General features: G+C 33.0%; 1 protein-coding gene across 1 annotated transcript; it reads right to left on the reverse strand.

Moving 5' to 3' along the window:
* Window positions 1-3,116: 3,116 nt before the first annotated feature.
* On the reverse strand, window positions 3,117-3,656 carry LOC126694400 (uncharacterized). The gene has a single exon (XM_050390641.1). It carries the CDS (start codon window positions 3,654-3,656, stop codon window positions 3,117-3,119), a length of 540 nt encoding a protein of 179 aa, XP_050246598.1.
* Window positions 3,657-14,485: the final 10,829 nt, after the last annotated feature.

The following is a 14,485-nucleotide window of genomic DNA, read 5'->3' on the forward strand; positions in this document are numbered from 1 at the left end:
AATCACTACTTTTTTTTCCTATGTATTTTAAAAATAAAATGATTTATATTTTTATTTTATGATACAAATAAAATCTAAAATTGATCTTAATCACTATTTTTTTTCCCCATGGCTAGCACGTGCCTTGCACGTGCTGCCTTGACTAGTATATAATAAAGTGCTTTAAAAACTTTTCGAACACGCATTTGGTTAAAATGCATAATAACATAATATGCACACATAAAAAAAGCATAATAACACACAAGATCTAAATGCAAAACTTGCAACACAAAATGCATCAACCATTGTACACCGCCTAGATTATGTTGAAGGTTTAATACTTGATATGGGCGTGCAGTGTAGTTTATTTCACGGTGACATAAGGAGAAGCTTCAAATTTCATAAGTAAATTGCTAATATTTATTTATTAATTATGTGTTATTTTAAAAACACAAAAATTAATGATTTTATGGATTGAATAATAAATAATATTCATGATGATATTAATTTTGACATGCTTTTATGTATGCTACAAGGAAGAAATAATATCAATTGAAAAATGATTTTATATCATTATTACACATGTAACGACACTCACATAGAACTATGAATGCGAATTCTCATCTGAATGCTGTTACATTACATACGTAACGGTGACTCCAAATATCAAGTCATCATGTACCATGGTGGTATACTGGTATCATTGTTGACTATATATTTTTATTAATAATGATAATCTTATTATTAATTTTCTGAACGGTCATGAATTTAATTACACAAAAAAAGCTGGGGCTCCGTTCACGGTTCACCTTGGGGACAACAAGGTCCAGGTCCAGGTCCATGATTTCTGAGATGGAAATGGGCTACAATGCTATATATGTTAAAAGAAAGCCCCCCCCCCCCCTTTTTTTTTTTTTTTTTTTATGAAATAAAACAAAGCCCATATAAGTAGCAGAGTGGGCTATATATTAATGTATAATAAGTAGGGATGGCCATATCCATTGAGTAATGGATATCCAACCCTATCCGATCCAAATGTTTCAGGTAATACCCGATTCTTAATGGGTAGAGCTTAACTGGGTGGGGTATGGATATTTCCCGAAAAAAAAAAAAAAAAAAAAACCTAAACCTCTCTCACCGTCACTCAGTCTCACACTCTCTCTGCCTCTCCAGTCCTTACCGTCACTCTCTCTCTCTCAGAGCTCTCCAGTCTCCGCCTCTCCTCACCGTCACTCTCTCCAGTCTTCGCCTCTCCTCGCCGTCGTTTCCGCCTCTCCTCGTCGTCGTTTCCGCCCCTACCTTCCTCCAAATCGCCGATCGCGTTTACAACCTCCTCCACAGTATCTATCTCTCTCTCTTATAGTCTTTGTTTGGTTGCTTAGAAAATTTTGAATTCTAATTTTACTTTTTGGATGTCATATGATTGACTAAGGTGGTGCTAACTTTTGGTTTGGTTGGTCAGAAATGTGAGGAAACATTTTCATACCCATTGGTTTTCCCTTTTTTGCTAGTTTGGCTTCAAAAGAAAATTCTTTTCTGTGGTTATCTGGGTTTGACGTTTTGGGAGGATTTTGTTGATAATTAGCTTTTGTTTCCTTTTCTAGACTGAATTTGTCAATTGGTGAGTTTTTTGTTCTTTGCATGTTGTTTACTTGTGTTGTCTTGTTGAATTTGTTGTCTGGGTGTGTGTTAGATTTTGATTTTAGAGTTTGAATTCAGCTGGGTATGTGTCAAATTTGGTTTTTGATTGAATTTTATCAACTGGGTATGTGTTAGATTTGGTGTTTGATTGCATTAAGGTGTTTGATTCTATATGGGGATATGTCTATTTATAGAGAGGAGTGTAAATGCTATGATTAGTCCAGCCATCATCTCCTCATCCACATAGAAGCTTGAAATGACCGCATATTTTAAGTGGTAATCTTCAACCCGTGTGTTCTTATTATTAATAAGAACAATAATTGAGTAATGTAACGTAGCAAATTTCATTAGAATGAGAAGAGTGCAACTCAATTGGATTTTTTATATCATAACTTTCATAAAGACAAATATGAGATATTAAATTATAAGTAAACATAAATTAGATATCAAGTTTCTTAATCAAGGGAGTTGATAACATAATGGAAATTGTTTTAATTTAGGTGAAAAGCACATTTTAGTCCCTACATTTTCAGGCGATTCCCATTTTAGTCCCTAAATTTTATTTTTACCGCTTTTAGTCCCTATTTTGAAAAACACTTCCCGTTTTGGTCCCTACCGTTACTCATTTAACAGAATTATCCTATGTGGCAAACGGTCCAACAGTAAATGCTGACGTGTTCATTAAAATAATATTAAAAAAATTATTTACATTTTTAAAAATGCCACATCAGCAATTTAATTTTTTTTATTGACATCGCAAGTGTGCATTTGAATAAAGACAGTCATGGATGAGATCTAGAGGAAAAAATGACAAGATCAGTCATGGATGGGTTGATTTATAGGCGGTGGCAACGAGATCGAGAGGAAAAAAAATACAAGATCAATCATGGATGGCGGCAACGAGATCGTGAGGAGACGATATGACCCAAATCGTAGGGCTTGCATGCACGATAGCAGAGCTATGCATTGAGGACAACGATTTGGGCTTCATTGGCGGTCAATCTCTCTATCCTTCGGCTTAGGCTTGGCGTGACTCGTGAGTGATGAGAGTGAGAGTGAGAGTGAGGAGAACAAATTTTTTTCGAAGGATTGTAAATGGTTTGAAGGGAGTATCAGTGTGTTAGATATTTTACAGGTGTGGGTGGGTTATTTTACGGTCAAACACATTAATTTTCAATTTGACCTTATTTTCCTGAGTGTGTGTGTGTGTGTATATATAATTCATCATCTAGCAAACAAAAAATTTACAGTTCATGATTAAAAAACATGTAACTAAAGATGTATTGAATATAATGCAATAATACCATATTTATTGAGAGAAAGAAAGGTAATTACAAATAAATATTAACATGAATAGGTCTTTATTTGTTATTTTTTTACAATAACACCAAGTGGTACATTCTCGAAGAAAATGAAAAAAAGAAAAAACACCAAGATGTAGCAATTGAGTTTCAAGAACCTTGGCAGACCTCTTTTCATTATAGATCACATGTACATTATGGTATGATCTCATTAACTATAATGAAACTAATGAAGATTAGCTTCCCCACTTTGCCAGTGACATCTGCAATTGGAGATGGACGTTTGGTCGTATTGTATTCATTATCACAATTTGCATTTAATAAAGCTGCATCCGTAGCTAAATTTTTCGCTTTTGTATAATCCATTAAAACCGAAGCCAAGTATGCATTAGTCAAATTCTCTTGTGCATTAGTAAAATCGGTTTGGCAATTCTGAAGTAGAGCCTTATCCTGTGGATTATTGAGTGTTTCAAGAATTTTTGGGATTTGTTTAACAATGGTAGTGTGTAATAGATCTATGTTTGCAGAAATAGAAATGCGGAAAAGATCATCTAGATCAGCTGTAGGAGTACGATCGTTTGCAGCAAAAGTTGATGAGCACAACTCATAGTCCGTGGATTTGTGGCAAATGCTATCAAGATAGGTACTGTTTACTGCATTAGAAACTTGGTACAAAAGAGAGGTGACTAGTAAGGGGATTACCAAGATTGAAAGGCAGCTAATTGGAGATACCATTTTCTTTTTCCTTTTTCCAAGTTCTTTGTCAAGAATGATATTATTGATTCATGTATCTTTTGATTTCCTATTTATACTATCTTAAGTTGGCATGAGACAGCTATTTTTCACTAAATTTTTTTGAAAAACAACTTTATTTCATGCCAATTCATTTTCCAATATTTGAGTAGCAATCATAAAATGAGTTGCAAAATTATCGTTTGATTTCTTTTATTTAGCTTGGCGGAGGTTGAATTACTTTTCAAAAGAAAACAACTCTATCTATATTTGAATTACTTTTTTTAGTTTGACGAGACATAGAGGTTTTTTTTTTTTTTAATTTTTTTTAATTTTTTAATTTATTTTTATCTAGTTGTTTTCTAAAATTACAAAACAACTCTATCTCAAGTCAAGAGAAATAAGAGAAGTAAAAACTATAAATAGACCAATACTTTACGGGTATTTAATTAGTAAATACTAGTGAATACACATCAATATCCTATGTCCATAAAATACACAAAAATGTGTGAGGGAAAATAAATTTGATGAGTGGCTATCTATATAATAATTAGATAGGATGGATTTCTAATTTTCTATCTTTAATCACAAACTCACGATGTAGAAGTAAAACAATAAGCAATAAGCCACCATTGGGTGCCCCAAAGACTTGGAAAGATGCTTAGCCAATAAAAAGAAAAGAAAAAAGAAAGTCATTAGTTAAATAAACAATTCTTTTTGAATAGCACATCAACAGGAGGTGCTAGCAATGCTCATTGAGCTTTCTAAATAACACATCATATTCATTGCTTATTTACGTATTTATTTTAAATTCTTAATCAAACATGCCAAATGCTATGTGCTTGGTTTAAACAAAATTGATAGATAATAAAATTGTGCCTCATATCCAAATCTAAGCAACAAAGGATGGGTCTCAAATCATTAATCATAAATTTAGTTTAAGGTCTTATGACAATGGCAGTAAAACACAATAAACCATAAAGCTGTCACTCCCAATAATCTGTTTTCTCATACAGTCCCACACACAAAAAAGGTGAGGTAGACACTGGTGATAGAAAAAATATCAATATCTTGCTGGCGGTGGTGGTGATTGTAAAAAACAAAAACAAAATACCCATAGACCATGCCTTTGAAAGTGTAATAATAACTTGAGCAACTCATGGTAAAGCAACTTATATATGTCAATTAGAGATGGTAATTGTCCCATTAACTGGTATAGTGGTGGTGGCGATGATTGCTGCAAACCCCCTAGAAAACCATGCCATATCGGATTGGGGAATGCCCTTGAGAGTGATCTATATCCATGTCGTGGTGTCCTAGTATAGAAACTTGAACTACTACGGGGAGCAACACGACCAACTTCGCTGTTAGATCCACCCCGACATTGTTTGTTGCCATGTATTGTAGTGAGAGTAGTACTGCTCCTTTTGGATACGTACTCATCATCATCATCACATGCAAATTAGACTTTGTTCTTGATGTTAGAAGTAGGTTTCTCTTCCGAGGAGGACTTATCGAAGAATAAAAGTTTTGCTGGTTTGTCCATCTTTTCAAACATTTGCTTGAATATTGTAGGGGCTATGTCATCCGTGTATAATAGTGATGGTCTCTGTTTTTTTTTTTTAATCAATTCGTTAATAAAAAACATATAATCTATCAATGGCGGGTCCAAAATTTTTTCTCAAGGTAGTTATTAAGAAGCTTAAATTAAATAAGATTAAATAAAATCTTGAACTTTATTGACATCGCAAGTGTGCATTTAAATAAAGACAAAGTTTGGTTACAAACTTAGTTGTAGCTTGTTAGGTTCTAAAGTTTAGGATTTTATGTATTTAGAACTCTAATGTGTATTGTTGGCAAACCATGATCAAAACAATGTGTTTAAAAGTGTTTAAAGCTAGCTCAAAGTTGTATGTCAATGTAAAGTTGGAATCGAGTTTAAAGCAGGAAGCACTGTGGCTTTCGGCTTGGCTCGATCGATCGAAGCTTAGGCTCGACCGATCGAAGCTCGGGCAGATTGCTTTTCTGCAGATTCGTCCAACTCAGCCCTATTTGTTTTAAAACGTTTTTAGGGTTTCTTATTTGTCCTAAGTATAAAAGGCAAACTCTAGCCACGTTTTAGTATTGCTCATATTTGCGGTTTGTGTAAATCTCTTGTGAGATCTAGAGGAGCTTTCCTTTACACAAACTTAGGGTTTTCAAGGAGAAGATTTATCTACGCCTTGATGATCAATTCAGTTGCTGCCATTAAAGCTTAAAGACTACACAAGCGGGTGTGCTTGTAGCTGGTGGGAATCCAAGAAAGAAGGAGTCCGTAGATTTGGAGCTTGCACGTGGTCGTGTCAGTAAGTTCTACTGGTTGGTAGCAATAAGAAGTCGAGCATGAGGGCTTGTACGTCTTATTGTATGAATTTCAATTCTTTCAAGATAGTGGATTCAAGTTTACCTTGAGGATAGCTAGGTTAAATCCTCCCCAGGTTTTTACCGGTTTGGTTTCCTGGGTGATCATATCTTGTGTTATTTATTTTCCGCTGCTTTGCATGATTTGATCTTTATTATTGTGATAACCTAGACTTGTTTAATTGAACTAAGTAACAACTTGGCTAATTACCTAGGTTTAATCAATTGTTTAAGGGGTCTAAAAACTGTCATAGCTAATTAAGGCTATAACTTCAATCAATATATTTGGTATTTATCAATGTATGACCTAAGAGCACTTGCATCAACCCATGTAAAATAGGTTAATGCAAAATTTTGGCTAACAAATCCAAAAAATCATCCCAAATCATCTAAAATTTTGTATTTCCTTCCACAATTACGGTATCAGTGTAAATTTATACTTGTACCATTCATGTGTAAATGAATTATTTTATTCATTTCTTAGTTTTTACTTTTTTTGATTAGTTTGCCAGTGATGTGAATGTTTTGAAAAATTTGTTAGTTAAATAAAAAAATAATTAGGTTTATATACTTTAAAAAAAAAAAATTACATTAGTTGATATGAATGTTCTAACCAACATAAAATTAAAGAGTCCTATTTAAAGGGAAAAAAATGATATGTCCACAATATTTTTATAACAAAATTATAAGTGGCAAGTTATAATTAGTTGGCAAAAATAACTTGCAACATAAAATTAGTTGTAAAATTATTATAAAAATGTTCAAAACATAACATTACTTAAATAAATAAATAAATAAAGGTACACGCGGTGCTTCACCAATTCACCTTACTTCACCTGACAATGAAGAGACCACTCTCTTTTGTAATGAATTTTAAATACAAGTTTCCTGTAGCTACCTTTACTACTTTCACACAATGAAGACACTAGAGCAATTGCATCAGTTGATGCAAATTCTCCTTCTATTTTGCACAAAAAATCTACTTTTTCTATTTTACACACCTATTTTTACAAAACACCCACATCAGTTTATTTATTCTACACATTTATTCAATAAAATATTCATTCTTTTACAATTTTTTATTATTTTCTCTCCCTCACCGCTTCTCTCTCATAGACCCAATCCGAAACCCATCTCCCTCACTGCCTCTCTCTCACTTTCTCATCAACCAAACAATAATTACAATTCTCTATTTCATAATAAAATAACCACAAAACATCCAAACGACGCCATGGAACAAATTTTGGGTTTTTTTTTGACAAATTTTTTCTATCTTTTAAAATTTTGGGTTTTGTTTGTTTTTGTAGAGTGAAATGGAAATGGAATGCATGGAAGCACCTTGTGATGATTTTTTCCATGGCAATGTTCACAGACCTAATCCGCCTTTGCTCTAGTGATGATTTTTTTGTAGATGAACTACTTGACTTGTCTAACGAAGATGGGTTTGTGAAAGAAGAAGAAGAGGAAAAAGATAAAAGCTTTGTCTTTGACCATGAAAATTCCAACACCAAAACCACCACTCTCACTGCCAGCAAAGACGAGTTTGGCTCTATACCCACAAGCGAACTTGGCAAAGATGAAGGGGCAGTGAGGTGAGAGCAGAAACAAGGAGAGAGTAAGGTGAGAGTGAGAGTGAGAGCAGAGACAAGAGAGGGAAAAAACTAATAAAATATTAAATGCACATGCTACAATAACCGTGTATATATGCACGGTTACTGTAGCAATTGTGCATAAATGCACAATTTTACACCCACTGATGTGGGAGAAAGTATACCATATTTTGGTAATACTAACTCAGCATCTGTTTTGGTATTTCCTACCTAATAAATGAGTGACAGCCATGGTTTTAAAAACCGGAACGGACAAAGAACCGGAAAAGAGGCTGATTATCGGTTTTATGGTCCGACCGGGGTCGGACCGATGGTCAAACCGATGATGTCATAATTAATATAATTTAAATATTTAAATAATTTTTATATGAATTTTGAATTTTAATAACTTATTTTAAGAAAATATAAAATATAGAATTTTTTTTTTCTTTTTTTCATACTACGTTTTTTTCCTGGTCAATAATTATTGACAAAAAAAAAAAGAATAATCTATTATTAAGGTTTCATATATTTATTTTTATAAATAATAGTTTAACTTTACCTATTTATCTATTCAAAAAAAATAAAAAAATCTCCCAAAGTCAAATAATTAGACAACCCACTGACATATCTATCTACTTTCCCACCCACCAACTCACTCCCAGCCACACACGTACACCCTTCTTTAAGAATTTTTTTTCCCCTCATAAATCTACCACCCCACACGGTTTACTATCAAAAGATTCAAAAGTTTTATTTTTTCAGTTCTCACTTCTCAGTGTTTTGTGTTTTGTCCTCCAGGCAGTACCTCCACCGTCCCCCTCTCTCTGTAAGTTAGACAAAATCCTCTCATTCACTGTCTCACCGAAGAGCCGTGGATACCTCATACCAGTCCAAAAGGCTGGTTTCAACACCAAGCATGAGCATTCAGTAATTTTCTCACTCTCTCAAGCCTAGCAGATCTGAGAAAAAAGAAGATTTTTTGAGCAAAAAATCTGTCCTTACCCACTTATATCAGCAGATCTGAGAAAAAAAAAGATTTTTCTGCAAAATAAATCTCCATTTCAGATCTCTTTCATCAATTCTGTAAAACCGGTTTAACCTTTTCGGTTTCCGGTTTTCCCGGTTGAACCAACGGTTACCGGTTAAATCCGGTTTTTCTTTCATTTTCGGTTTTTAAGTATAACCGAACCGGATTACTGTCCGGTTCCCGGTTAAACCGGTCGAACCGGCCGGTCTGTTCCGGTTTTTAAAACTATGGTGACACCTGTTTCAAAAAACCACATCAAACTACTCCAATAAATGATTAATTTATCTTCCCGATAGTATAGAAGATTGTGATTAATTTATTGGAGTAGTCTGATGTGGTTTTTTGAAACATGTGTTACTCATTTATTTGGTAGGAAATACCAAAACAAATGCTGAGTTGGTATTACTGAAACATAGTATACTTTCTCCTGATCATGTGGGTGTTTTTTTGCTTAAATTGTGTAAAATTAGCCACTTTTTCCACTTTGCACAATTATGCATCAACTGATGCAATTGCAGTCTACATCTGCTATCCACATTGTGTAGCTTATTTCATTTTCTTCCCATTATTACCCTCACTGTCAGGTAAGCCACAAGTCCAGGTCATTCTGCCCAACATCTTGCCACCACCAAACTTCTATTAGTTGTGACGATTCTTCACAATTTGGTGTAGCTTGCGAAGAAGCTAATGAGGGGTACCAAGAGTTGTCTTTAATCACTTATTTGAGGGTATTTTGAGGAATTGACTGCGTAAATTGGTTTAGTGAAAACATGATATTTGCTTCAAATTGGCGTGAATTTGGGGAGGGATATTATATTATATTATTTTTTGTTAAATTTTTTGGCTAATTTGTCTTGTTGTTTGATCATTTGGATTGATTTTTATTTATTTGGGCAATTTTTTGTTTAGCCTTCAATGGCTAAGATTGTGGAGGGGTCAAATTTTACTTGTCGTGGACTCAAATTTTTTTAGGGTGGTCAAGAATATTTTTAGGGTGGTGCACAACCCATGTAAATTTAACTTTTTTTAGGGTATATAATTTTTTTTTTCAATTTAGGGTGGTCATATGACCACTCTGACCAACAAGTAGCACCGCCCCTGTAACTTGTTGGATTATAGATTGACCTTAGTAAATTAATTGAATTACCTAAGTTGATTAATTAGGTCAAATTACATGGAATATCATGGAAACACCAACAAATCACCCAATAATTACAGTGCAACATAAATTAAATTGATACAGTGATTTATTGTCTAATGGGAAAAACCTCTCATAAGGCAAAAACTCAGGTGATTTTCAGGTAACCACCTCCAAGAATCAATAATTAAAAACAAAATAATTACAAATACAAGAAATCTTACCTCAAACTTGGCCTATCCTAAAGTACTAACCTACAGTTGAATCCTAATGCCAATCCCCAATTGGTCCTGATTTTGTAGAGACTTTTTCTCTTTGCACGGATCTCAATACTTGACTAACTCCCAGCAACTTGAAACTTGTTGTTGGATGTGAAGTTATTCAATACACTTGTAGAGAAGGAAGCTGTAAAGGGTGTGGAAATAGAGGCTCATTCCCAAATCAGGCTCGGCCCCTTTAAGGTTAAACCAGCCCGGTTGCAACCCGCATTAACCCGATGAAATATAATTAGGTATGTATCACCTCGGAAGAATTCGCCAACAAAGACCTATCTCTGCTGAGGACATAAGTTGATGTATTGGGGAACCCACTAACCGAGCGTAGGATTCGACGTTAGTTAACAAAAGTTACAAAGAGATCTTCCCAGTAGTAGGATTTGGGTCCCACTTCTAGCATATGATGGGACATTTAGGAATAGTAACATAGAACTAGAGACCCACTTAAGTCCCAAGGGTGGAGTGGCCCATGCATGTGTGGGATATTCCATCATCATGAGGGTTCCACTAAGAGAAGGGTATAAAAAAGGGGAAGAGAAATCTAACTAAGTGTTGGAACAAAAAACGTTGGTAAGAGATACATGAGAGAAAAGTGAGAATACAATTCTGGGGATAGGGAAGTTCTTATCAGTTTCAAAATATTTAGGAATAAGTGTTTAGGTTCTAATTTTATGGAAGTTGGGAAACCAAGAACAAAAACATGTCTAGTTTAAGTGTTAAACATTACTCATGATGATTCAAGTCAAGTTTCAAGAATAGTCAAGTTGTAGAAAGAAAAAGTTAGAATCTCCAAAGCTCGACCAACAGAAAGAAAGGCTTGACCGATCAAAAGTCGTTTTCTGCAAAATTTAAATTAGGTCCAAAGCCTGCGAAAACGTTTAGGATTTCAGTCCAACACTACCTAGTATAAAAGAAAAATCCTAAATACGTTTTAGAAGTTCTTTGAAGTCTTGTGAGTTATTCCTGTAAGATTTGTGAGGTTTCTGTAGCCTTCTAACTCAACAAGCATCTCCCGAAAAGAAGATCTACATCCAAGAACCGATGGATTAAGTTGCTGCATACAAGATCATACATAGTTGATGATTTAAAGTTTTGAATAGGATCTTAGAGTCACAAATGTGGGTGTTTGTGAGCGACAAATTCATATAGAAGAGTTTGTGAATTTTGCACGTGGTCGTGTGAGTAAGTATTACAAGAGGTAGCTTTAGATTTGGGGTTTAAATCTATAAAACTTCGATTCTATCATAATGAATTTGTTGCCTTGAGGATAAATTAGGTTAAATCCTCCCCAGGTTTTTTACCTTGAAACTATTGGTTTTATTGGTTTTCCTAGGTCATCATAGTGCTTGTTTTGTTTACTTTTCTACACTAAGTAATATGATTGTATGTGTTTAATCTAGATTTGAATAATAAACCTAAGTATCAACTTGGTTAATTAATTAGGTTAAACAATTTGAGTATTCTAGGGTCTAAACAAACAAATAGTTATGCTCGGACTTTTGAAAGGGAACTTCGGCTGTTTGAAGGCCTCCTTGGCTGGGCTGAATTTCAACCAGCCCAGTATCAAAGCACTACTTAGGCATCTCACATTACCTTACAAACCACTTTTGGGACCTCCCATTATGAGTTAAACCCAACCCATAATATAAATTAATTGGGGTTTGGGGCCAATCAACCCAGGTTTGTTGGGAAAGCACCACCACAAAATATTTTTTATCTTTTTATCTCTACAAATATATCATTCTATTATTTTTTTATGTTTGATTAATATTTTTTTAAGGTGAACCGTATCATTCTAACTTCTATTGTAGTGTGTTATATTTGCCTAATATATAACTAAACTTTATAAGTTTCAAATTTATTATTCAAATTTCTCATTTCTTAAGGAATAAGGAGACTATCATGATCATTCTCAAAAAAGAAAAAAGAAAAAAAAGGAGACTATCATGATAATCAAAACTTATCACAAAATCAAAATGTTATCTTAACTAAAATTAAAATGAAACCAAAAATGAATAAAAGATAGACTTTATCATAATTTATTATTTAAACAATTGGTAGGCATATTCAAATTCATAGTCATGTATATTGTGTTTTGATATAAACTTAAATTTTTATTTCCAAAAAAAAAAAAAAAAAACTAAGTATTAAATCAACAACCCAATTCTAAACCTAACATGTTGTCATTGCCAAGGAGCTGTACGGTTGAAATGTAAATGCAAATCACTTTTAGACATAACATCGGGTCTTGGAACAAAAATGTTTTGACAAATATACTCAATCCTAAAAAGTAATATCCAATAACTTTTCCATGATAACCAATTCAAGGGGAAAAAAAGAACCTTCTCCGTGATCACTGCTAACCAAAATTCAATCAAAACTATAAAAGGGAGATTAAAGACTTTGTAATGGGAAATTAAAAAAAAAAAAAATACAATACCAAAAAACATATTAAAAAAAACCATAAACCTTAATTAGAGTTATAAAAAATAACAACAATTCATAGAGAGAGAGAGAGCTCATAGTTTTTGTGTGCGGAAAATATAGATTGGATAGGAGAAATGCTATCAAATTTATACAAAATAAAATGGGAAGAAGAGAAGTTAAATTATAAGAAAGAGAAAATGATGAAGTGTAATAGTGAAGTAAAGAGTAACGAGGAGGTAAAGAGGGAAGGGAAATGTTGGAGGAAGTGTAATCGTAGGTGTGGCTTAATAGGGAAAAGAGGAGGTTTTTGTTTATTTGGTTTTTTTTTTCCCTTTTTTATTGAGAGTAGTGAGAAGAAAAGCTTAAAAGAGAAAAAAGAGGTAGAAGATAATTGGATGATGTGGCTCAATGATTGAGTAGCAAAATTTATTGCATAAATTAGTGTGTATATATATATATATATATATATATATAAGGATGGAAAGAAAATGACACTCAATATTGAAAGGAGTTTTCAATATAGACAATTAGGGTACGTTTGGTACACTGAATGTGGATTATAACAGGAATGGTAATCTTTATTACCGGGAATAAAATATGTTGTAATTGAATAACTAAACCTATTCATTAGTTTGGTTGTGAGTTGTAACATTAGAATAAAACTTATGATCTATTTTAGGAAATATCTCATTCATACAATTATATTTCCTAGAAAATAATATATTTTAAATTTTAGAGAGATGAGTTATTTTTTGATGATTTTTTATTTCTATAATTGTTAGGTGGATATGGAAAGTTTATTTATTTTGAAATATATTAATGTTAGAAATTATTACATCTACTAAGGAATAGCTATTACAACCCTTTTAGAGAGGAATAATTATTCCTTATTTTAAAGAATATCTATTCATAAGGAATGACCATTCCTTGTAATAAAAACATAACCAAACTATTGAATAACTAAATTATAGGAATAACTGTTACATTACAGTGTCTATTACAATTTACCAAATGTGCCCTTAGAGTTTATGATCGGCGCGTAATGCATCACATTGGCCATAAAGAATTAGTTTTGCAATAGACAATCAATAAAGATGGAAACTCAAAAAAAAAAAAAAAATGTAATGTGGCTCAACAGGAGCGTAGAAACAATAAATGTTACGCTTTAGTTTTTAGATATATATATATAGCAGCCTTAAAATGAGTTAGAAAACTATTGTTTGATTTCCTTTATTTAGCTTGACAGAGATAGAATGTTTAAAAAAAAAAAAACAACTTTATCAATATTTGAATTACCTTTTTTTAGCTTGATGTGAAATATATTTTTTTTTTTTTTTTTTTTTTTTTTAGAAATACAAAACAACTTTATTTCATGCCAAGCTAAATAAGAGAAGTCAAAACTACAGACAAACAAATACTTTACGGGTATGTTATAAATACTAGTGAATAAACATCAATACCTTATGCCCATAAAATACACAAAAATGTGAGAGGGGAAATAAATTTGATGCGTGGCTATCTATATAATAATAATTATTAGAAAGGATGGATTTCTAATTTTCTATCTATAATCACAAACTCACGATGTAGAAGTAAAGCAATAAGCCATCAGCCACCACTGGGTGCCTCAAAGACTTGGACGGGTAGCTTAGCCAAAAAAGAAAAAGAAAAAAAAAGAAAGTCAATTAGTTAAAATTTAAATAAACAATTCATTTTGAATAATACATCCGCAGGAGGTGCTAGTTTACCCAACGCTCATTGAGCTTTCTAAATAACACATCATATTAATCACTTATTTACGTTTTTATCTTAATTAAACATGCAAAATGCTGTGTGCTTGGTTTATACAAAATTGATAGATAATAAAATTGTGCCTCATATCCAAATCTGAGCAACAAAGGATGGGTAAAGTTGTCACTCCTAATAATCTATTTTCTCATACAGTTCCACACACAAAAAAGGTGAGGCAGACA

This window comes from Quercus robur, chromosome 2 (genome assembly GCF_932294415.1).
Source record: "Quercus robur chromosome 2, dhQueRobu3.1, whole genome shotgun sequence".
Classification (NCBI taxonomy): domain Eukaryota; kingdom Viridiplantae; phylum Streptophyta; class Magnoliopsida; order Fagales; family Fagaceae; genus Quercus; species Quercus robur.